General features: G+C 40.3%; 2 protein-coding genes across 3 annotated transcripts in view; one reads left to right on the forward strand and one right to left on the reverse strand.

The window, feature by feature from the left end:
* ARMC8 (armadillo repeat containing 8) overlaps nt 1-12,192 on the reverse strand; it is a 142,277-nt gene extending 130,085 nt beyond the window's left edge. The window contains exon 1 of one of the 2 annotated variants that reach the window (XM_075546866.1): nt 11,972-12,192. Coding sequence is in view for 1 of the 2 variants with exons in the window: in XM_075546861.1 (XP_075402976.1) it covers nt 11,972-11,974 (3 nt within the window). In the remaining variant the exon portion in view is untranslated. The remainder of the gene's footprint in view (nt 1-11,971) is intronic. The other variant, XM_075546861.1, reaches the window with a different exon arrangement.
* DBR1 (debranching RNA lariats 1) lies at nt 12,096-21,769 on the forward strand. Its single transcript, XM_075546869.1, has 8 exons — nt 12,096-12,428; nt 12,915-13,039; nt 14,455-14,535; nt 17,416-17,501; nt 18,533-18,757; nt 19,984-20,064; nt 20,169-20,314; nt 20,874-21,769. Exons 1-8 carry the CDS (start codon nt 12,232-12,234, stop codon nt 21,562-21,564), a joined length of 1,632 nt encoding a protein of 543 aa, XP_075402984.1. The 5' UTR covers nt 12,096-12,231; the 3' UTR covers nt 21,565-21,769.
* Nucleotides 21,770-24,284: the final 2,515 nt, after the last annotated feature.

Consider the following 24,284-nt stretch of genomic DNA (forward strand, 5'->3'; position numbering starts at 1 on the left):
TGTGCTTGTTGACCCTCCCCTAGTGCAGCTGCAGGAAATGAAGACTAAAACTAAAAGAGGGGATAAATTATATAGGTATGGAACATCCAAATGGAGAGGAAGTTGAGCTGATTGCAAGATAGAATAGGCTATTTTAAACTTGGGCAGAAATTAATAAATTACAGGGTAATATCTAAGAAAGTTTTGTTAAAAACTCCATCAAAGTAAAAAGGAAGAAAAACATAAAGAGTTAGTAAACATTAAAATGACAGCAATAAAGGAAATCATGAAAACCAAAATATAAAATGAACTCAGCACAGAAAGTTATGAAACCAGCATCACTACAAAAAAGCCGTGAAATAACAGCTAATATTAATATCTATCAATGATTAGACTGTAACTAACTAGATTAAATGAACAAATAGGATAGCAGAATGGATAAGAAAACAAGACCTATCAATGTGCTGTGTAGAGACATGCCTTAGATACAAAGACAAAAATAGACAAAATCAAGGTATGGGGAAAAAATCAATCAAATGATAATTTAAAAAAGAAAGAGTCGGGTGGGGGAGGGATGGCAAAAAATGAGGAGCTGATACCAAGGGCTCAAGTAGAAAGCAAATGTTTTGAGAATGATGATGGCAACAAATGTACAAATGTGCTTGACACAATGGAAGTCTGTATAGATTGTGATAAGAGTTGTATAAGTCTCCAATAAAATTATTTTAAAAATAAATAGAGTCATAATATTAATTTTTCCATAATATTAATTTATGATGAAATATACTAAGACAAAGTACAGCATAAGGGACAGGAAAGACATTAGATAATTATTAAAGGGGTAATGAACAAGAGGATATAATCATAATAAATATCTATGCAGTCAATGAAAGGTCTCAAAATATATAAATCAACCTCACAGAATTGAGGAGTGAAATAGACAACTCTAAAATAAAAGTAGGAGACTTTAATGCATCACATTCAATGTAGGACAAAACAATTAGAAAAAAACCTCAACAAAAAAGAAATAAACAACACTATCAATTTGCCTTCATAGACAAATGCAGAAAGCAGAGCAGCAGTACCATACATATTGCTTTCAAGTTCACAGAGTGTTGTACTGAATGTTCTAAAGAATAAACCATATATAGAGGCACAAAGCAAACCTCAATAAAATTTTAAAACATTAAAATACTACAAAGCATCTTCTCCCATCACAATGGTATAAAATTAGAAATTAACAATTAGAGCAAGGGAAAAAATCAAGTACATGGAAATTGAATAACATCTTGCTTAGAAATGGCTGGATTACAGAAGAAAGACACTTGAAAGAAAAAACTGCCTTGAATCAAATGAGAATAAAACACAAGCTACCAAAGTCTTTGAGACACACAAAAAGGAGTGCCTAGAGAGCAGGCTAGCACACTAACTAAATGTACACATCAAAAAGGAGACATGTCCCCCTCTAGATAACAGCAATACAGAGGACAGTAGCATTCCCATGGGAACAAACTAACAGGGAAAGAGAGACTGACTCATTCTGATGCACCAAGGCTTGAGGGCCACATTCCTGTTAGGAGCAGCTAGTTCACAGACAGGAGTGCAGACTGGTCCCTGCTGGAGACATATTGTCTTCTCTCTAGATCACAGTGCTTTAGAGGTCAGTACTGAAGATACAGTGTAGGAGTATGGCCAGTCTCACCTTCCCACATGGGGGCAAACCAAGAGGGGAGTACCACAGATCAGCAATGGGAACAAAGCCATGAAGTCTCAGAGAAATCCTGAAGGTAGATTTCTGACTCTGGGGGCAGCACTTGGCACCTCATCTGAACTGGTTGGGGGAAGTTCACAAAGGTCAGCTGGTAGACCTGGAACTATTTAGATGCTTGTTTGGTTTTTTCCCTTTCTTTTTGATGTCTATCTATATAAGATAGACAGGACGAGCAATCTCAAGGAAACAACAAGGAGACCTATGGTTGGGGTGGAGGGCAGGGGAGGCTTGGGAAGGGAGGAGATGGGGCGAGGGGAGAAGTGAACCAATACATTAAGGACAGGGGAATAGCAAAGGACCTACAACCAATGGCAAAGGGGGGTGTATTGTCCCTGGTGATGTTTGATGAATTGAGGTGAATCTGAGAGGAATTACTGAAAGGTGAATGATGGGCAAACATGATAGTGGAGCAGGAGGAAAGAAAAAAGAAATAGAGGAAACTATTAGGGAGCAAAAAATATGTATAGAGGTATAAATATAGAATGTAGATATGTAAAGATAAGTGTATTTATCTATGTATGTATATAAAAGTAATACAATAAGGATGCAGATAGACTTTGGGCCTCTACTTAAATCCTACCTCAGCACAAGAGTTTGTTCTAATAATGTAGTAATGTATGATACTCATCTTCCTAACATGATCGCTGAAGACAAAATGGGTGCATAAGCAAAAGTGGCAAAGAAAGCTGATAGTGTCCAGCTATTAAAAGATAGCACCTGTGGTCTTAAAGGCTTGAAGTTAAGCAAGCAGCCATCTAGCAGGGAAGCAACAAAACTGACATGGAAGAAGCACACTGGCCTGTGTGATCATGAAGTGTCAACAGGAATAGGCATCAGAAGTTCAAAAACAAGTCATCAAACTGAATTGAAGGAATGTAGGCAAGGTGGAGACCCACAGCCCACCTGTAAAATAGTGGGACAGTCTCTTACAGAAGGGCCATATGGAAGGAATGATGTGTCCAGGGTGCAGAAGAGCACTGATGAAACAAGGACTATCCTCTCATTCTTTAAAAAGTTCTCCTCCCACTATCATGGCCTTAGTTTTACCTCACTAATCTTGTGAGACCTGTGTATGTACATTGGTACAGTCAAGATCTTTCAATGCACCAAAGTCAAGATAGATAAACTGCTCAGAAACTGTAAGGGGAATAATGACTCCCTGAGGCTATAGGAAGGTGGGGGTGGTGGAAGAGGAGGAGCAACTGAGAGCAATGATGACTGTATAACCCCACTCAAAAGGAATGCACATCAGAATTTTAGGATATGTGCATATATGAAATTTTAGGAAACATTAGATATATGGGATTGTGGAAGTTATTGCCATAAAAATAATAATAGTAATATATTAAGGGTTATATTAAGGGTATATATGGAGAGGGAGGGGTTAAAGGGGAGCTGATATCAAGGAGTTCAATAAGAAAACAAAATGTATTGAGAATGATGATGATGTAATAAAACTATGGATCATAATAATATTTGAAGAGCTGCAAATAAAATGTTTAAAAAAAGATAGAACCAAAATCAATCTAACATCTCCAACAACTAGAAAACGAAACAGCAAAATAAGTGCATAATCACCAGAAGAAATGAAATACTAAAGGTCATAGCAAATAAATGAAACACAAAACAGATAAACAATAGAATCAATAAGACTACAAATCAGTTGCTTGAAAAGATTAATAAAAGTGACAGACCAGATTTTACTCTCTCTCACACTCACTCACTCACTCTCTTACTCTCACTCACTCTTACTAACTCACTCACCCTCCCACTAACTCACTCACTCACTCTTTCACTCTCTCACTCACTTACTCTCTCACTCACTCTCTCACTCTCACTAACTCACTCACCCTCCCACTAACTCCCTAACTCACTCACTCTCTCACTCACTCACTCACTAACTCACTCACCCTCCCACTAACTCACTCACTCACTCACTCTTTCACTCACTCACTCACTCACTCACTCACTCTCTCATTCTCACTCAATCACTAACTCACTCACCCTCCCACTAACTCCCTAACTCACTCACTCACTCTCTCACTCACTCACTCACCCTCCCACTAACTCACTCACTCACTCTCTCTCTCACTCACTCACTCACTCTTTCACTCACTCACTTTCTCACTCACTCACTCTCTCATTCTCACTCAATCACTAACTCACTCACCCTCCCACTAACTCACTCACTCACTCACTCACTCTAACTCACTCACTCTCACAAACTCACTCACTCTCTCTCATTCACTTACTCACTCACTAAAAAAAAAAGTGACAGACCAATGGAAAATTTAACAAAGAAAAAAAACGATAGAAAAGCTGAGGCTCACTGGTCACATAGAGACTGGCCTTTAGTCACCCTTCAGATTTGGAAATAAACTCACTCCCATGGCTGTTTTTGACGGAAAGATAGGCTTGTCTCTGAGGTGAACGATAACAATGAACACTGTAGAATAATCAATCATTTGAGAGCAAAAGAGTAGAATTTCCTCAAAGGACAACATTTTGAAGGAAAGGGGAAGAAAGGGGACTGTAAATAGAAAACACATGGCAAAATAAAAAAAATAAAACACAGGGAGTAAGTGGGATGAGAGATTTTTCACATTGTGAGCATTGCAATCAATGACATGACACAAAATGTGTATGAACAGTTGAGTGGAAACAGATTTTATTTTCCTGTAAACTTTCATCAAATTCACAATAAAACATTTAAAAATGAATTATGATCAAAATAGGGATAGCACAGAACAAAATTTCAAATTGTTATGAACTCCAGATATTCTGAAGTAATTTCTTTGAGATACTCTTTGAACTGAAAGCTGAAAATATCTCTGGAAGTCTTCTTAAAACAAACAATACTTAACTCATAGAAAATGTCTGCTGCGTACACTATGTTCTTTTAAGGACCATAGATAACATGCCCAAAGTATGAGCTCAAACTGACAACAGCAACGGAAAAGATGAGCTGGACGCCTGTAGGGGCTGTCAGTTTACGCTGATGAGTGAGGAACCACTCAGAAAAGGCAGGTGAAATGGTTGCATAACTGGAAAAATAGAATGAGCTTCAGAGGGAAGAGTGTAAGCAGTGCCATTGAATTGTACATATAGAAACAATTGAATTGTGCGGGCTTTGCTGGGTTTATCCTCAACAAATACAACTACCGAATATACTCGAGTATATGCCAAGTTTTCCACCACATGTTTAATGCAGTTTTTGTGGTAAAATTAGGTGCCTTGGCTGATATTCAGGTCAGCTTATACTCGAGTATATACGGTAAATAAAAAATAAATGATACAAAACAGTACATAAATGTGTGGCATTTACATGAAGTCTAAAAATAGGCTATAGTGTCGTCAAAGAATATTGGAAGTACTATGGCCCACCAGAAGAACAAACAACCTATCCTGGAGGAAGAACAGGCAGAACGCATCATCTCATACACTCCGGGCATTTGATCAGGGGACTCCCGTCCCTGGAAATGGAACCTTGCTGATAAAGTAGCAGAGTGAATGAAAAGGAGAAGGGCCCTCAATGAAGCAGATCGACTCAGGGGCTGGAGCAATGGGCTCAAACATAAAAACAAGACCTGGCAGCGTGTCAGTCCCTTGTTCTAAGTCAGAGCTGATGCGTGGCACCCAACAACAATGTAAACAAACAAAACAGATACATGGTGATGGACTTTAGAAAAAGTGGTTTTCTTTGAGGAAAATAGGTTGTAAGGAAGTACAAGAGGGAACTTTGGGGATGCTGGAAATAATATTTATTTGTTAAATAATTTTATTGGGGACTCATACGACTCTTTATCACAATCCATATATACACACCCATATATCAAGCACATTGGCACATTTGTTGCCAGCATCATTTTCAAAACATTTGCTTTCTATTTGAACCCTTGGTATTAGCTCCTCATTTTTCTCCTCCCTCCCCGACGCGCGCCCTCATGAACCCTTGATAATTTATAAATTATTATGTCATGTCTTACATTGTCCGACATCTCCCTTCACCCACTTTTCTGTTAACACAAAATCTGTTAACACACAACCCAGTTAACACACAATTCAGTCTGGAGGGAGTTATATGTAGATCCTTGTAATCAGTTGCCCCTTAACACTCCAACCTTCCCTCCACCATCCCCGGATCACCACTCTCACTACAGGTCCTGAGGGGATCATCTGTCCAGGATTCTCTGTGTTTCCAGTTCCTATCTGTACCAATGTACATCCTCTGGTCCAGCCATATTTGTAAGGTAGAATTGAGATCATGATAGTGGTGGGGAGAGGAAGCATTTAAGAACAAGAGGGGGGAAAAAGACCTAGAGGAAAGTTATAAGTTTGATCGTTGCTACACTGCACCCTGACTGGCTAGTCTCCTCCCTGCGACCCTTCTGTAAGGGGGTGTCCAGTTGCCTACAGATGGACTTTGGGTCCCCATTCAAATACAAAAAGAAAATAAAAAATGACCACAAAGTATAAATATGTATGCCTGCCATGCCAGTGGCCCTCCACATTATCAAAGTAAAACTGAATTTCATTGCGCCCAGTGGGGCTACGAAACTATGGTTGCAGGTCCTGGGAACCAAAACACAGAGACCCTTACTCCCACTTGTGGAAAAAAAAATAAACCCACTCAATGCATAATAGGAAAGTGTGATCCCATAAAAACCATATATCCAGAGAGTGGCTAACTGGAAAAACTTGGGGGTCAGGTTATATGTTAAAGGAAAAGACCCCGGTGTCGTAATTACCATTAAAAACCGACCAGCCACTGCACTACCTGCACAGGCCATTGGATCCAACCAAATTCTAAACCCTCCTCAGGTCCCTGTAAAGTCCCAGGCTAAACTTCTTCCTCTTCCCCAGGACCTTAAAACATCTCAAACTATACGTCCCCTGCTTGTTACCAAGACTGCGGCTCCCATGTATGGGTCTGTAACTAAAAAGGCCAAGGGAGAAAATACTGTGGTACTAGAAATTAAAACCTTAAAAACATTTTTTTCTTTTATAAATGCAACTAACCCAAATTTTACAGATTGTTGGCTGTGTCTCACCCCAGCACCACCCTACTTTGTGGGTATCGGAACCAACGACACCTCCCTGGTAATTAATATTACATTAACCGAGTACAACCGCAACAGCAGTGTGTGCAGGTGGAAAGAAGCCGGGGACGGAAAAGTCTACCCTTACCCTAGAAGATTTAGAGGGAGAGGGACACTGCTACCAAACCAGCAAAAAGGCCCACCAATATAGCAAGCATTGTGTCGGTGTTACCGTGGTCCCTACCCGAGCAGACCCTTTCTTGCTGGTCCCTCCGCCAGGTCTGTGGTTCGCTTGCACTCCCGGTGTGTTCTCCCTAACCTGGCTTGCCTCTAACCAGTCTGGAATGTGTGTATTAGTACATGTTCTGTCCCAAGTGTATTTGTACTCCGGGGAAGCTGGATGGCAGCATTTCAATACTTACTCAAGGGTTAAAAGAGCACCCATCCTAGTTCCCCTGCTTGTGGGCTTAGGGATTGCTGGATCCACTTCAATAAGCACAGCTGCCTTAATGCAAGGAAATGAAAACTATAAACTTCTTAGCCATCAAATTGATAATGATTTTCAAGACTTAGAAAACTCTGTCAGCTATTTAGAAAAATCTCTTAGCTCTTTAGCTGAAGTAGTACTACAAAATAGGTGGTCTCTTGACCTCTTGTTCCTCAAGCAAGGGGTTTATGTATGGCCCTAGGAGAAACCTGTTGCTTTTATGCCAATCATTCAGGAATAATTAAAGATAGTTTAGCCCTAGTTAGAAAAAGACTTAGTGAATGGGAAGAAAGTAGAAAAGGTCAAGAAGGATGGTTTCAACAAATGTTCAACTGGTCACCCTGGCTCACCACTATAGTATCCAGCCTAGCTGGCCCGCTACTCTTGCTTTTAATAGGACTGACCTGCGGGCTGCTCATGATCAACAAGCTAGTTTAGTTTGTGCAGGACCGAATACAATCTGTTAAGTTATTGGTGCTTAGCAAATCATATGAGTGACTAACCCAAAGTGAGCCGCCGCCACAGTTGTATAAGAGCTCACACCTGGAAGATTCACAGGTGTAACAAGAACAGGGGGAAATGTAATAGTTAGACTAAGTAAAGCCATTTTATATTAAGCAAACATTCTGCACCAGACCCTAAGTGTAACCACAGATCTTATAACATTCTCAGAAAAAACAAAATAGCCCCTTATTCTTAGAACTGGCAACAGACCACCCTGCACCAGGAAGTTGTGCTTAACCGCCTAACTGCAAGATCTGCTTCTGTATCAGCTTGCTAGCAAAGCTGCACAGCTCAATTGCTTAATGAAGAAACCCATAAAAACCTAAGTCTGGAAGCAAACGGGGCCAGCCAGCCAAACACCCTCTTTCTTTCAGGCGGCTGGTCCCTGCGCAGGTTCTTCTTTTTCTTCGCTTTGTTGTTGTTGTTGTTAATAAACTCTTAAAATAAATAAATAAATAAACTCTTTTAATTCTTGCAATCTCGTGTCTCAGTTGTTCTTTTCTGGCCTATGTACAACAAGCCCAAACGTGATTTCTGTCTTCTTGGGATTTTTCAGGATCAGTTTTCTCTGCAGAAGTGAAAATGTGTTTATCTGCCATAATTTTATTACTAGCTTTTAGTAAGGAGAAAAATTTTTTGGTTAAATTGACCAAATGAAATTCGTCATACATAAGATTTCTCTTTCCCCCTTTGTTTTAGTAATGCAGACTTTAAAGCATTGCTGGCAATTTCAGTTACCTTGCTTGGTCTTGAACCAGTAAAACTACTAGTTAGATAGCCTTCATTGTTATGTAAATACTGGCTCCCAGCTCTAAGAGAATTAAGAGAGCTAAGTTGTGAGAACTTCTTACCAAACTTTGAAAGACTGAACAAATTCTTAATAAATTTGTTCAGCCGTTCTTGAAGTAACTTACCAAACAGACATTTTTTCTCTAAGTTTACAGGCTCAATTAAGCCGCTTTGCCCTTCAGGCTTCTTACAATCTTGCAATGGTCTCTCTTGGTTAACTTCACTCATTCCTCCCAAGCAGGATTTAGAAGAAGTTAGTGGGCAGGTCTTAGGTCCTCATGATTGACCTAAAGAAATGACCCCACATCCAAAGTTTAAAAACTTTTTCCCTTCAATTTCTAATTCCATGTGGGGGCGCTGTTGTTTCCCCACAACAGCATTCCAGGAGACTCCTTGATTTAAAAGGTGGTCAAACTTCTCAAGTACTCTTTTCTGCAAGACATAACGTTTAACTCTAGAAATGCAAAGAAGCACAAATTGGCTTAAGCGATCTTCCTTTTTTATAAACTATAGTATATCAGATTTCATCACTGCCTCAATTTCTTCACAATCTTGATCAATAATTCCAGCAACAATCTGAACACCTTGAGAATATAGGTTGGACTTTCCTGATAAACATCCCAGAGTTCTTTTAGGCAGCGGACCCCAATCACCGCTTTCAATCATTTCTGATTCAATTACAGCTTTTGGCTTTTCCTCACAACTCTGATCAACTCCGGTATCAATTTTAATTCCTTGGTTACTTAGGCTAAATCTTCCTGAAAAAAACTGCATTACTCTTTCAATAAGAGGTTCCCGTCTTTTAGAACCAACAAACTGCTGTGAGGGCTTCTGAGCCTTCTCTTGGTCAGTCAAGCTAACTGCAGCGAGAAGAGAGGCTGGGTTTTCCCCTGTTTGCCTAGGTCTGGTCTCCTGCTGTGAGGCTGGGAGATCCCTGCCATTCGAAGACTCTCTTGCTGGGTTAGGCAGAGGCCTTGCCTTCTGTGCTGTTAGTCTGAACTTGGATCAAGCTCCTTTCTCTATTTTCCCGCCAGGAAGCCTTTGCTAATGGCAACCCTTCACTGTTGAACTTTGAGCGACATTGACTTGACCAATGAGTTCCCTTCCTGCAGCATGGGCAAAGTTCAGGGTCTTTTAAACCCGACCTCGGTAGCTGCAGTTTGCTCTCCCTACACTGTCTTTGAAGATGACCTGTCTTTCCACAACTAAAGCACCCTCTTCTAGGTCTGATATAATTTGCCAATGCAGCTGCCATGAGGTAGGCCTTGTATTCCAGTCTCTACATTCCTGCATATCCTGAGATAATCTAGCAGGGTGGCCTGTTTCCTGTAGGGACGCAAGGCATTTTTACAGTGCTTATTAGAGAAATCATAAGATAGCTTATGCAGTAGGTCTCTTACTGCCTGGACATTTTCCACACACTTGGAAATAGCATTTTCTAATCGGGACACAAAGTCAACAGAGGATTCATCCTGCTGTCTTATAGCCATGCAACTTGGCTTTCTCTCTTCTGGTGGAATTATCTTTTCCCAGTCGCTCAAGCAAACCTCACGTATGTCCTATTGTCTGTTCAGTAAACTGTAGTTGAGATTCAACTGTGATATCATTCTCATCCCCTAGCAATTGATAATTCCCTATAGCTATGCCCTCTTCTGCATTTTTGCGTGCTCGTGCAAGGGCTGCTTCCTTCCACAGCAATTGATATTGCAGGCATTCTGAAGAGTAAAGATCAATTTTCCCTAAAGCTCACCAGTCTATAGGGGTCCAGCTCTTGGACTCTGCTAATGCCCTTATTATGCTAAATACAAAATGTGAGTCTGGGCCATAATCATTGCCTGCCTGCTTGAGATCTTTTAACAACTTAAAGGGAAAGGCACTGTGAATTCCTTGTGGGGGTTTCCCATATGGCTGTCTGCTAACAACTCTAACAGGATAAGACATTCTAAATTCTAAATCTCTGTCTTCTGCAATTCCTCTTTCTACTCTAGAAAGTAAAGGTGCTTTCCTGCACTTTGCTTCTTTTCAGTAAGTGGATGAGCACAGTACCATAAGTTTCAGGTTTACTTTCATCTTGCCCCATAGTTCTCTTTAAAATACTCATTCACTATTTCCAATGCTTATCCACCAATCCCCATAGCAGATCCTCACTTCACACAGTTTTCCATTCACTCTACATTCCAGAGGCGCCGTACAATTGTTACATGGGGTATAACTCATATTGCCTCGCCATGGGTGCCATTTGCGGTATGAATTTGGGAGGAGCCAGGCTCCCATCGCTAGTCGTGGGTTCAGTAAGCACAATCGGTTGAGATATATAGATATGTGGAACATAGCCCAAGAGAAGCCATTTTGTATTCAGAAAAGCAGGAGCAGGCATAATCTAGTTCTCAAAAGAACTGGGGGGGGGGGGTAGGATACGGGAATATGCCAGTTGCTCAACCCTGATAAGGTTCCGGGAAAAATAAGGAGTAAGGGTTAAAGAATAAGCTGACCACAAACAGACCCTTGCAGATGAAAGGTTCAAGACCGCAAAAATTTGCTTCTGTATCGGCTTGCTTGCACAGCTAAAGATCGCTTCCTTGTATAAAGGTATAAAAGAATATTGCTCATAGGGTTCGGGGCCGCTCTCAGGCCGAGAGAGTTGGTTCCTGCGCAGGCGTGCAATAAACTTCCATTGCATTGACTTTTTGAGTTGAGTCATTCCTGTCTCGCCAACGTACAACAGATATATTAAAGTCATCCAGAGCATGAGATAGAAGAGATATTGCAATAATGGGTTCAGACACATTTCATGGTAACATTGTTCACCTCAGCCCGGCTTAGTGGTCCACCCAGAGAGAGGGGGAAGGGAAGGAGGACCAGGGACACGGGAGAGGGAGCTGAGGAGAGATGCGGGAGAGACCAGAGAGAGGCCTCTATTGCTAACCCAGGCTTAAATATCTTTGGGGGCGTGCAAGCCCACTAATTACAAGTAAAGACATACGTGCCCTATGTTACACAGCAGTGAGGAGGGTGGTCTAGGGACATACGCGTAAGAGGAAGAGAAGGGATTGGGGTATGTGACAAGATGGGCGGATCCTAGAGTCAGGGTGGCAGCTTAACTTGGACCTGTTCTCTGGATCTTATAGGAACCATTATCAGTAGGGTGTAAACCCCACTTACAGGAACCAAATAGATGGTTGCAGGCGTCCATTGTCCTTAACAGGAGGGAGCGGGGCCACTGCAGTCTGGCAACTGATGGCCCTCAGGGACATGCCTGGGCGCCTCTGACCTCCCCCCACCTACTCCCTTCAGGTCTGGGACACTCACAGGGGGCAATTCTACTATCCTACAGACTCGCTATGAGTCGGCAGCCACTCGATGCCAGTGAGTTTGGTGTTTGATTTTTATTGACTACTTTACCATCTATCAGACTCCCAGGACCCAATCGCGCTTCCGAGAGGACAGACCGCAGTTCGTTGGAAGGTTCCCCGGAGTCCTCGCGGTAGCCCGTCCTTTCCCAAGTCCCGTCTCGCGAGATCTTACAACCGGAAGCGAGTCCCGGCAGGAGCGGACGCCCGGCCGCGGCTCCCCAATGTTGGCGGGCGTTGGTCGTCCCCTCGGAGCGGCTGGTCTGGAGCTGGTCTAGGTGTTCCTGGGGCACTGCGACCTCGGCCGGGAGGATGCGCGTGGCTGTGGCCGGCTGCTGCCACGGCGAGCTGGACAAGATCTATGAGACGCTGCTGTGGGCGGAGCGGCGGGGCCCGGGGCCGGTGGACCTGCTGCTGTGCTGTGGCGACTTCCAGGCTGTGCGCAACGAGGCCGACCTGCGCTGCATGGCCGTGCCGCCCAAGTACCGCCACATGCAGACCTTCTACCGGTGAGGCGCCGGGCAGCGGCCGAGCCCGCCCCCAGGGCACCGCCTGCACTCGCGGTCTGCCCTCCGTTTCCGCCTTTGTTCGCGCCGTGTCTGCACGGCCTGGCATCCAGAAGATGCCGCGTTCCATTCACCTCCACCTGAGATTGCAGCCCGGGGGAGTGATTGTGAGCTCCGAGGCAGAAACTGACAGCTGGCCACCTTGTTCTTAATAGAACGTTGGTACTAGTTCATTTGATGATACAAGAACTACTCGTTGCCTGTTAACATGCTCGTTCCGTTTTATAAGTAAATCCCACAGAAATTCACCTCACTCAACTTACATGGGCTGGAAACTTAAAGTGACAACTCTTCATGCTATGGACTAGGGTGGGACTGACTGGGCAATTCGTCGAGACAGGACTTTAAAATTTTCCATCTGCCCTTAATTTGTTTTGTTGCCTTTCTGCTGTGCCTCATTAGGATCACTGACATACCCTTCTATTGTAGGTATTATTCTGGAGAGAAAAAAGCCCCAGTTCTCACAATCTTTATTGGAGGAAACCATGAAGCCTCAAATCATTTGCAGGAGTTACCGTATGGCGGTTGGGTGGCACCAAACATTTATTATTTAGGTATGTGTTCCTGTGTCATTTTTTTCTTCAGTTTGATGGGATGGGAGAGTCTCAGGATTTGTAGACCACTTAGGCAGCATGTTGAGTTACATGGTGTTTTGGAAATGTAGTTTAAGTAGGAAATCATGAAACCATGCCCATGCTTTCTGTACTGTTTCTTTTTCAACAGTACATGTTTAAGGAGCTTTGATGTCGCTATGAATTAGGTGTTCAGCTGCTCATCAAAAGGTGGCTGCTAAGTCAAGCAGCCACTTCAGAGGAGAAAGCTGAGGCTGCTCCCACAAAGATTCGGTCCAAGAGACCGAGTAGAGCAGTTCTACTTTGTCTTGTAGGGTCACTGTCTGGGCATCAGAACCACAACTGTCTTGCTGGGGATTTGGTTTGGAATCTAACCGCAAAGACCCTCGACACTATGTAGTCTCTTAAGTTTTCTTACTCTTTTTATTAAATTAAAATAAACCTTTAAATGTTTCTAGAAGAGAATTGTTAAGCATGCGCAAAAGTAGAAATTAGTGTAATGATCCACTGTACCTGTTTCCCAGCATCAGCAGCCACAATATTCCAAAAGGTGAAATTGTCAGATGATGACCAATCAAATGAAATAGAGAAGGCATAGGTTCTTTACACCCTACACCTGCTGACTTTCAGTTCTGTAACATCTCAGTTGATTCTAGGAGGTTTTCCTCGATTTTCCTCATCATATACCCATATTCAGTTAAGGTACCATAATGTATTTTCCTCTAATGAACCAAACCAAACTCACTGCCATCAAGTCAATTCTGACTCAGCAACCTAGTAGGACAGAGTAGAATTGCCCCCATGGGAATCTGAGATTGTAGCTCTTTACAGGAGTAGAAAACCTCATCTTTCTTCCAAACAGTGGTAGTTTTGAACTGCTGACCTTGTGGTTAGCAACAGAATATGAATTCACTTTGCCACCAAAGCTTCTTTTGCCTATAATACGTGAACATAGTTTTTATGTAGTTTCTTGGCAGATTTGCTTTCAAGTTCTACTCTTCATCCCTAAACAAACTCATACCAAACCCATTGCTGTCAAGTCGATTCAGAATCATAGCAACCCTGCAGGACAGAGTAGAACGGCCCAATAGGGTTTCCCAGGCTGTAATCTTTACAGAAGGAGGCTGCCACATCTTCCACAGAACATCTGGTGGATTCATACCTCCAACCTTTTGATTGACAGCTGAGTGCTTATTCGCCTTCTCTAGTCTACTTTGTATACTGTTGACATCTCATAGTGTAGAATGTAACCTTATTGTGATGCTTAATTTTAAAACAATTGTAGGACTGCATGGCAATCCCAGCCTCTGAATGGTTAATTCAGTTCGCCAAGAGTTCACTTTTTCGTTTGCCTATGATTTTCTTATGTTGTGTGGGCTTTTTTTTTTTTTTTTCAGGTTTGGCAGGTGTGGTAAAATACCGAGGTATAAGAATTGGTGGGATATCTGGAATCTTTAAGTCTCATGACTATAGAAAAGGTATTGTTATTTTGAGAATTATTTTTATACATTAGGATTTACATGACAAGGGTAACTTAAGCATAATACAGTTTGACTATTTTTTTTCATTGGAAAAATTATAGTCATTTTACATATACAAAATAGAACCATATCCATCATTCAGTTTTATTAAAACTAAACTCATTGTTACTGAGTTTTCCAAAATATAGCAACCCTGAAGGGCAATAGAACTGCCCTATACGGATTCCAAGGCTGGAATCTTTAAAATCGCAGATTGCCACTCCTTTCCCTCATAGAGTGGCTGGTGGGTTTGAACCACCAACCTTGGGGTCACAAGTCGAATGCTTTAACCATTGTACTTACAAGACTCCTTTTGATTTTTAAGAACGAGAACAGATGCAATTGAGGTTCATTGTGTACCTGTCCTCAAAATCCTGTCTTCACTTGTTCCTCCCACGGCATCCCAGCAGCCATCACTGTTCTGAAGTCGGGCTTGTCATTTTCTCGGTTATTTTTCTGTCGTTGCCATATATGTCAGAGGTTTAAGCAGTGTATTACATGGTATGCTTTAAGCTTCATATAAAAGTATCATACTGCCTGTGTCTTTCTGAAGCGTTCCCCTTTAGCAGGTTTTGAAATTTACATTGATACCTGTGCCTCTTACGTCTCTGTTCTAAATCATGAATAGTGGTTTTCAGTGCTGTAGGAGCAGCCCAGGTGGTATATGCAGTATGCCTTGAGCTCCCGGGCGGGGGGAGGGGGTCAGTAGCCCCCAGAGAGAAAGAAGAAGCTTTCTGCTTCTATAAAGATGTAAAGTCTTGGTAGGGGAGAAAGGGGAGCAAATATCAAGGAGTTCAAGAAGAAAGAAAATGTTCTGAAACTGATTGTGGTAGCAATTGTACAACATTGCCCGATGTGGTTGAACTATGGAATGTTATGATATCTGTAAGAGTTCCCAATAAAATGATTTAAGAAAGGAAAAAAAAAAGACAAAGTCTTGGAAACCCAAAGGACAATTCTACTCTATTCGATAAGTTCACAATGAGTTGTCTTCTTTTGTTGTTGTTGCTTTATTGTATCATTATGCTGCAGTGTTCATTCTACTGTCTGAATGAATTGACTTGATGTTTTTAGAAGTACAATTATGGTCAGGCTATATGTAACAAAATATGTACTGTTTCCCTTGTGTTATACGTACAATTTAGTGACTTTGTATTCATGTTGTTTAACCATCATAATTGATTTGACCTTAAAGTTAAAGGAATAGCACACATTCACATATGTTTTATAAATTTATTAAGCCAAATAAGTTGGTAGTTAAAATTTATAACCTCACTATAATTTGTTAAATCACAGTTCTCCCTGCACCCTGAGTATAAATTCTTTTTATATATATATATAAATCATTTTATTGGGGGCTCGTACAACTCTTATCACAATCCATACATCCATCCATTGTATCAAGAACATATGTACATTTATTGCCATTATCATTCTCAAAACATTTGCCTTCTACTTGAGCCCTTAATATCTGCTGCTCATTTTATGCCTCCCTCCCCAATCCCTCCTACCTCATGAGCCCTTCATCATTCATAAATTATTATTTTGTCATATATTACACTGTCCTACGTCTCCCCCCACCTTCTTCTCTGTTGTCCCTCCCCCAGGGAGGAGGCTATACGTAGATTCTTGAGTGTAAATTCTTATCTTGGGCATACATAAGCAGGCTATCTCCTAGATGTTGGGGCAGATTGCAGTCATGCTGGGGAGAACACTTAACATTGATGGGAAAATGATAAATGCAACCTGATCTAGGAATTCCACTGTCAGGCATCTGTTTACAGATGTATTCTAAATACAAAGTGATGTATACAAAGTTATTTCAGCATTGCTTGTAATTCCAAATGATAGAAACTAATTAGATATTTAAAAAAACGGAAAACAAAACTCACTGCCATGGGGTTGATGCTGACACACAGTGACCCCTATAGGATGGTGTAGAACCGTAACTGTAACTCCACAGAAGTAGAAAGCCTCATCTTTGTCCCTTAGAGTGGCTGGTGGTTTCGAACTGCTGACCTTGTGGTGAGCAGCCTAAGTTTAATCACATCACCAGGGCTCCACTTAAATATATCATAGTGTAATTAGGCAATATAATGCTATGCAGCCATTTTTAATATAAAATTCTATTATAACTAATATGAGAAGATCTCCAAAATCAGTTTTAAAACACAAGGCTTAAAATACATATAAAGTATTTATGTAATTCAAAGGATAAAGGTATTTGTGTATCATGTGCACAGACGATATCTCCGGAGTAAAGTATAAGAACTTAATTAACATTGATTGCCCCGAGGTAGGGTTACCATGGCTGACAGATAGGATTCAGCGGAAGTGTCTTTTTTTTTTTTAATAGCAGCTTTAGTCAAGTAAAGTTCTTATGTGCTATTGTCAATATCAAATTAAATAGTTTTAGTAAATACATAGAGCCATGCCATCATCACTGTCCTGATTTAGTACATCTCCTTTGCCCCAGAGAATTCATTTAATTTCTGTTCATACACTAGCCTTAGGCAAGCACTCAGTGACTAAGAGGAATACCTCTTTTCTATGCTGCCTTTCTTAAGGTATCTTTAATGTTTTAAACGTTGGGAATATATCATCCACTCTAAAATAAAGTAAAATTCAATTTAAAAAACCATAAGCACCTCGATTATTTAGATGTATAGTTTGTGACTAAATCCCCATATATTAAGAGCAATGGATTTGTTTTTTTGTTTAAAGAGGAATTTTAAGAACTGAAACTTGATGATGAGTGTCACTTTGGGAGAAGTGTATGTACATAATTATACTTACAGTACTTAAGGGATTGAATATATTTTACTCCTTTTCTTTAAGGTCATTTTGAGTATCCACCGTACACTGCATCTACAGTACGAAGCATCTATCATGTGAGAAATATTGAAGTCTATAAACTAAAACAGGTATGCACAGGTATATTGCAATAGATTTGAAATAATTTAAAAATAACTATAGACAAATGTATTTTGTTCATTTTGATAGGCTACTATGAAGAGCTTAATTCAGTATTTTAAATTTTTTTGGTGGTATGATGTTTGTAGGAGGTTTACAAGTGACTTTTAAAAATGGTTATAGATTTGTGTTAGTGAGTAATAAATACATTTAATTCATGACTTCAGCTGTTATTACATAGTGTAAAGCTAACGAGCATATAATAAAACCTAGGAAACTTAGAGCCTATAGAAAGCAGAATCTCCAATAGAAAGCGAACTTACTGTTTTAACAAACACAAAGATAGAGACTATGGGGAAAGGAATGTGAAGGTACTTTATTCCTGTAGAATACTTTAGAAACCCTGTACTGAAGACCAGAACTAATGTCCTACCTTGCTGTCTGTTGTCCTTTTTAATACTTTTATGGGGACTCTTACATCTCTTACTGCAGTCTATACATTCATCCAGTGTGTCGAGCATATTTACACATACTGCCATCTTCATTTTCAAAGCATTCTCTTCCCACTGAGCCCCTGATATCAGCTCCCCATTTCTTCCCCCTCCCTCCCCCAGAATGATTTTTTTTTAAGGCTGAGAGAAAGTTGATATCTTTGTCTAGAGCAGTGGTTCCCAACTTTCCTAATGCCGCAACACTTTAACAGTTCCTCATGTTGTTGTGACACCAACTACAAAATTATTTTAGTTTCTACTTCTTAACTGTCATTTTGCTACTTATTAATTGGGCGACCCCTGTGAAATGGTTGTTCGTACCCCAAAGAGGGTCGCGACCCACGGGTTGAGAACCACTGGTCCAGCGGGCTGAGTAGTGTGGTATTTTCCCCACTTTCTTAAAGTGGCCTCAGAATGGAAGTATCCTGAGACCTTGGGTGGGTCAATGGCAGTGTAGGTGGGTGAGGTGTCATGGAGGGGTGGGTGAGAGAAAGAGGGGTTTCTTTTGCTCTCTTGTTAAAAGCTTGCATTCCCTATTTCTCCTCTTTAAGCTGAAGCAACCGATGGATGTTTTCTTATCCCATGATTGGCCAAGAAGTATTTATCATTATGGAAACAAGAAGCAACTTCTTAAGACAAAGTCTTTTTTCCGACAAGAAGTGGAAAACAACACCCTGGGCAGTCCTGCGGCCTCGGAGCTTCTGGAGCACTTAAAGCCTACGTACTGGTTTTCTGCACACCTGCATGTGAAGTTCGCGGCCTTGATGCAGCACCAGGTAGAAAACAGCCTTGTTTTAATTCATGGAAACATACGGAAAGCCTTACATACGCTCTAGGTGCTCTTGACACTTTCCTTCTAAGAGGAGGTAATTTCCTTCTAAGAGGGGGTTATTATTTGGAGGGAGCAGAGTTCCGGTGATGCTGTGGAAGCAGCCAGTCCAGTGGGGGGTCTGCTGTACGGGCAGACTTGAAGAGCAAATTTCCAAAGTTTCCTCAACCTCCCCTGACCTTGCTAGCCTTGTCTTTGCGTGCCTTGTCAAAAATATAGACCACCTTTCCTCAGCGGTGTTCTCTTGCCTGTAATCTGTGTGCTCTTTCCTCGTCTCACCTGCCTGATCCTCAGTAGGACTTCCGTAGCTCCCTCCCTGTTTTACCACCTGCGCTTTACTGTTTTTCAGGGAGGCTCTGTCATGCTGCGTCTAATGTGACTTTCATTTTCTTGACCCTCCTTCCTACTGTGTTTCTCTTACCTGGGTCAGTTTTGAAGAGCTTTATTGTCATTTACATACCATGAATTTACTCATATTAGGTGTATAAGTCAATGCTTTTTGGAACATTTCCATCACCCTCAAAAGATCTCTGGTGCCTGCTTGCAGTCAGTCTTCCTCCCCTGGCCTTCTGTTTCTGTAGCTTTCCCGGGTCTGTGCCCATCATATACATGGCACGCAGTCATATACGCAGCATCCACAGTGTGAGTCTGTGGTCTTTTGTGTCTGGCGTCTTTGATTTGTGTGCTTCTGGTTCATTCATGTTGTAGAATGTGTGAGCATCCTGTTCTGTTCTGCTGTATAATATGACTGTTCTCTGGGTTGATCTCATTGTACTTTTCGTGTTGTATCTACAGAAATCATTGCCTAACTCAAGGTTATAAATTTTATGTCCAATTTTTTTTAATGGTTAGCATTACCATGAATGCTTTTAAGGTCTTCGGCCTCTCTTTAACCTCCGTGCTGTATGCTTTAGCATTACGTTCCTCAAAGCGATGCTCAGCAGCGGCAGCATTAGTTTTGGCTTTGGCTTGTGTAGAGAAATCGAAGCTCAGGGGTCTGTGCAAGCCCGTGATTGCACATGAGTATACAAGAGTCTAGTCTTGGGAAAGTAGCACTCATTCCTTTGACACATCCTCTAGGCGTATGCCTAATAAAATGATTTCCCTTAGGGCCAGTGTGGGAGTGACTCATGATAGTTGAACTATCTCTTTCTTGTTGTTCATATTATGTAGGCTGAGGACAAAGAAAAACCAGCCAAAGCAACGAAATTTTTAGCCTTGGACAAATGCTTACCACATAGAGACTTTCTTCAGGTAAGAAATCGTGGAATGCTTTTGTAGCAGTTTGTCTCTTCTAATTAAGTTAAATTGTGTTTTAGAATAGTAAGATGGCATATATATATATATATTTCCTATAGGTAATAGAAATAGAACATGACCCCAGGGCTCCCGATTACTTGGAGTATGATATTGAATGGCTCACCATTCTCCAGGCTACTAATGATCTTATCAATGTGACGGAGCGCTTGTGGAATATGCCAGAAAACAATGGGCTGCACACAAGGTAAGCGTGACCTGATTGAGAAGCTGCATTTTCCGCTCAGTGGTCTCCCTCCTCTCCGCTCGCCTTTTCCGCGGTTGTGGCAAGCATACAGGTGACAGGACGTTCACGCACAGTTCAGTGGTCGCCATGCACGCTCACTGCATTGTTCACTTGTCCTCTTTTTCTGTTCCCAAATGTTCCCTTGAAAAAGGAATTGTTGAGGGGATGTCAGAGCAATTCAAGGTTTATGAAAGCTACAGGTTTTCATCAAAAGCACCACGAAAAATACAAGTGTTGTGCACCAGCCTGATTCGGCGTAGGTGTGAATAAATATTCAGCAATATGGTGGAGATTTGGTTCCGATGGTAAAATAATTAGGTTTGCTCTAGGATGTGAGTTAAGGATTGCCTTTTCTAAAAGTTGTTTTTATTTCAAATGGATAATTAACATAATTGTGAAATTAATTTTCCTAAATGGCATTTTAATAATATTCTTGCACCTGAAGTTCATGGTTAGGATTTCTTCGTTTATTGTCTAAAACTGGTAAAATGTTAAAAGCTGTTATTTTGCCCTTTCATAGGTGGGATTACAGTGCAACAGAAGAAGCTATGAAAGAAGTTTTGGAAAAATTGAATCATGACCTCAGAGTTCCATGTAACTTTAGTGTAACAGTGCCATGCTATGACCCTGGCAAACCCCAGAACCAAATGCGGCTGGTTCATACAATCAATCCTCAGACTACTGAATTTTGTGCCCAACTTGGCATCACAGACATTAATGCCAGGCTGCAGAAGGCCAATGAAGAACCTCACTTGCGTGCTGAATCTGAAGAGCAGGAGGACGTGGAGAGCAGTGACTCCGGAGAACCTAGTGAATATAACACAGATACCTCTGCACTGTCTTCTATCAATCCAGATGAGATAATGTTAGGGGAAGAAGACGAGGAGGAAGAAGCTAGCATGACTAGTGCTCCAAGTGACACGAACACCCCGTCCGTAGAACCTTCATCTGATCAAACTTCAGACTTTTCAGCAAGCTTCTCTGATGTCAGGATCTTGCCAGGTTCTATGATTGTATCTGATGACACTTTGGGGTCCCCAATTGCTAGAGAGGGGGTGCTTGGTGAGCCAGAGGAGTCAGAGAGTGGGAAGGACTTGACTGGGGTGCCACTGAAGAGGCTGAGTGATGAACATGAACCTGAACTAAGAAAGAAAATTAAGAGGAGGAATCAAGCCATTTATGCTGCAGTAGATGATGATGATGCAGCATAAGAGGAGGAGGATGCAACAGATAACTGTCTTAATATTTTATATAGATACTTGATTCTCAAAGACCATATTTTTTTAAGAGCTGAATTTTTGACTCAAGATTTAGTTTTGTAATAATGAAGCAACTGTTGGATAACTGTAATGTATTGACTTTGTCTTTAGGCCTGTATGTTTCCGATACAAGCATATTAAAATTTCCTGTACTTAATTGATTGAGTACATTTTTCCAAGGCATATATTATCCACTTCTATTTTTTTTCACAAGTACTTAATGAGCACCAACTTTGCACAAGACTGTCTTCTATAAGATAGGAACATTACTTTGAGTAAAAAGATATTTTGCCTTCAATAAGTTATCACTAGTATGGATATTTTGGTGTATAATATATATATATATATATATATATATATATAGTTTACTAAGTCACATTGTATATACATTTATGTATGTGTTCTTTTCATTTATTATCAATATTTCCCCCAGTCAACTCTTAATGTTTGTCAAATATATATTGAAATTGAAGAAGGTAGTATGATTTCAGAAATAAGTTCCTTATCAATACAATAAACATTGATAAACACACAATCTTACAGTTAATTGTTGAGGCTAATGTAACCAAGTTAACATTCCTGTATTTTATTTTAGGGCTAGCTGTAACTTTGTAACTAATACTGTGTAGGAGGCTTTTTGGCAAAGCTCAGCATTAATTACTGATGGGGAAGAAGGCGCACAGATGCTGCTACTCATGCTGCAGGATTTGTTGTTACGATTTAAACATTTTTGAAGCTCCACGTGGTTCATCTAGAACCAGGGGCCAGTTTAGATTTACGTAGCACATCGGTTTCCTGTTGTCATTCTTTCATTTGAAAAATGATAAGGACTCCGGGGCTAACCCTGGGTTTTGTGTCCTTTGGCTTTTTTGTTTACTTTTGTGGATGAGTAGGACATTTAATTCTCATATTCTAATTCCCATTGCTACTGTTACCTTAAAGGATTTAAAGCTATGGATTTCTTCCTAATCCGATTTAGTTGTATTTCATAAACTTTCCTCCCTGAAAAATTTAATAAAGATAAAAGCAGAAAATATTTAGATATAAAACAAATATTAGAGTTAAAAAAGCAGACAATCCATTGGCTTACCAAACTTAAGACAAGGGACAAAAAAAGTACAATGGAGAAATAACCACTGAAAACGGTATTTAATCCAATAAGCATAAGATCACTGCATAATTTGGCACAAATCTATTTGAAGTTTAAATGAATAATTTTTTTATGAAATGGAATTTCCTAAAATTAATACAGTGAGATGGAAAATTTACATATTCTTATAGGGAAATGTTTCAAAGATTTGTTCTACAGCCAAAATAGAAAAAACATTTGACTTAGATGGCCTTGAGAGGAAACTACCGAATCATAAAGATCAGCTGATGTCTAAAACTATAAGCTTCAAAGTAGAGAAAATGAAGTTTTGGATTCCTTATGATGCAGCTGTATCTGATAAGCTTAAATCTGATCAAGACTGCACAATAAAGGAAATTAAACATGAATCTCCATATAAACATTGGTGGAAATGTTCTAAGTGAAATACCAAATAATCTACAAGAGAAAAAATATATATATAAAATCTCTCAGCTTAGAAAACTCCACAAATGCAGATGAGACGGGGAATGTTTTATTGAGCAAGTATTAAACCAGCATGTTTATCACAAGCAGTGAGCTAAAGGCATTGCAGAGAGAGAAATATTTTTCCTCATCTATTACAGTTGAGAGGATACAACTGGTTGCATTCATGTTTAAGATAAAATTGCTAGTTTTCCAGTATCTTTATAGTAGGATACTTGGAGTTACCATATGTACTCGTGTATAAGCCAGGTTTTTCAGCACATTTTTAATTCAGTTTTTGTGGTAAAATTAGGTGCTTTGGCTGATATTTGGGTCGGCTTATATTTGAGTATATGCAGATGCTTATTTTCTACTAGGAAACGGAAGTTGAATGAGTTTTTGAGAAAATCTTGTTTTACATACTTTCTAGAAAAACAAATATATAAGATAGTACTATTACAACGTTTTATTTATATTGTTTTCACCTTTCTCTGGAAAACTTGAAATCACTAAAATGTCTAAGAAGTTTATGCTAAATTGTAAAGCAATTATCAGAATTACAAATTTCAGTATAATTTTTGCTCAGGGGAATAGCCTTTTAAATATACCAATGGTGAATGCTTAAGCCAATGTATATTTTTCATCTCAAACACATTTTTTTCTTTTCTTCAGTACGATTTCCCCATGGAAAATGACTTCTTTAAGTGATGATTTTTGCCCCCTGTAGCTGGTCTTCAGTTAATTTTCTTTTGCCAACCATTTTATTAGGAGCTAATCCAGCTATGCCATTCCATAGTTCACTCAGGTCAAGCAGAGTTGTACAGTTGCTACCAAGATCAGTTTCAAAGCCTTTTCTTCCTTCTTGAACTCCTTGATATCAGTTCCCCCTTAGTCTGCTCTCCCGTCATACCCCAGGAACCCTTACTCTGGTTGTTTCCATAGATTCACCTATCCTGGGTGTCACAGACCAAAGAACAGAAAAACGTGAAGATTCAAAAAGGCTAGCAACGACAAAATACAACAGAGATAAACCCCAATATGAAAAAAATTTAAAACCAAGCCCAAAGTGTATCAGAAGGGTGATCAAGTGACATTGAAATTGTTCAAGTCAGATTTATTC

This window comes from Tenrec ecaudatus, chromosome 4 (genome assembly GCF_050624435.1).
Source record: "Tenrec ecaudatus isolate mTenEca1 chromosome 4, mTenEca1.hap1, whole genome shotgun sequence".
Lineage (NCBI taxonomy): Eukaryota > Metazoa > Chordata > Mammalia > Afrosoricida > Tenrecidae > Tenrec > Tenrec ecaudatus.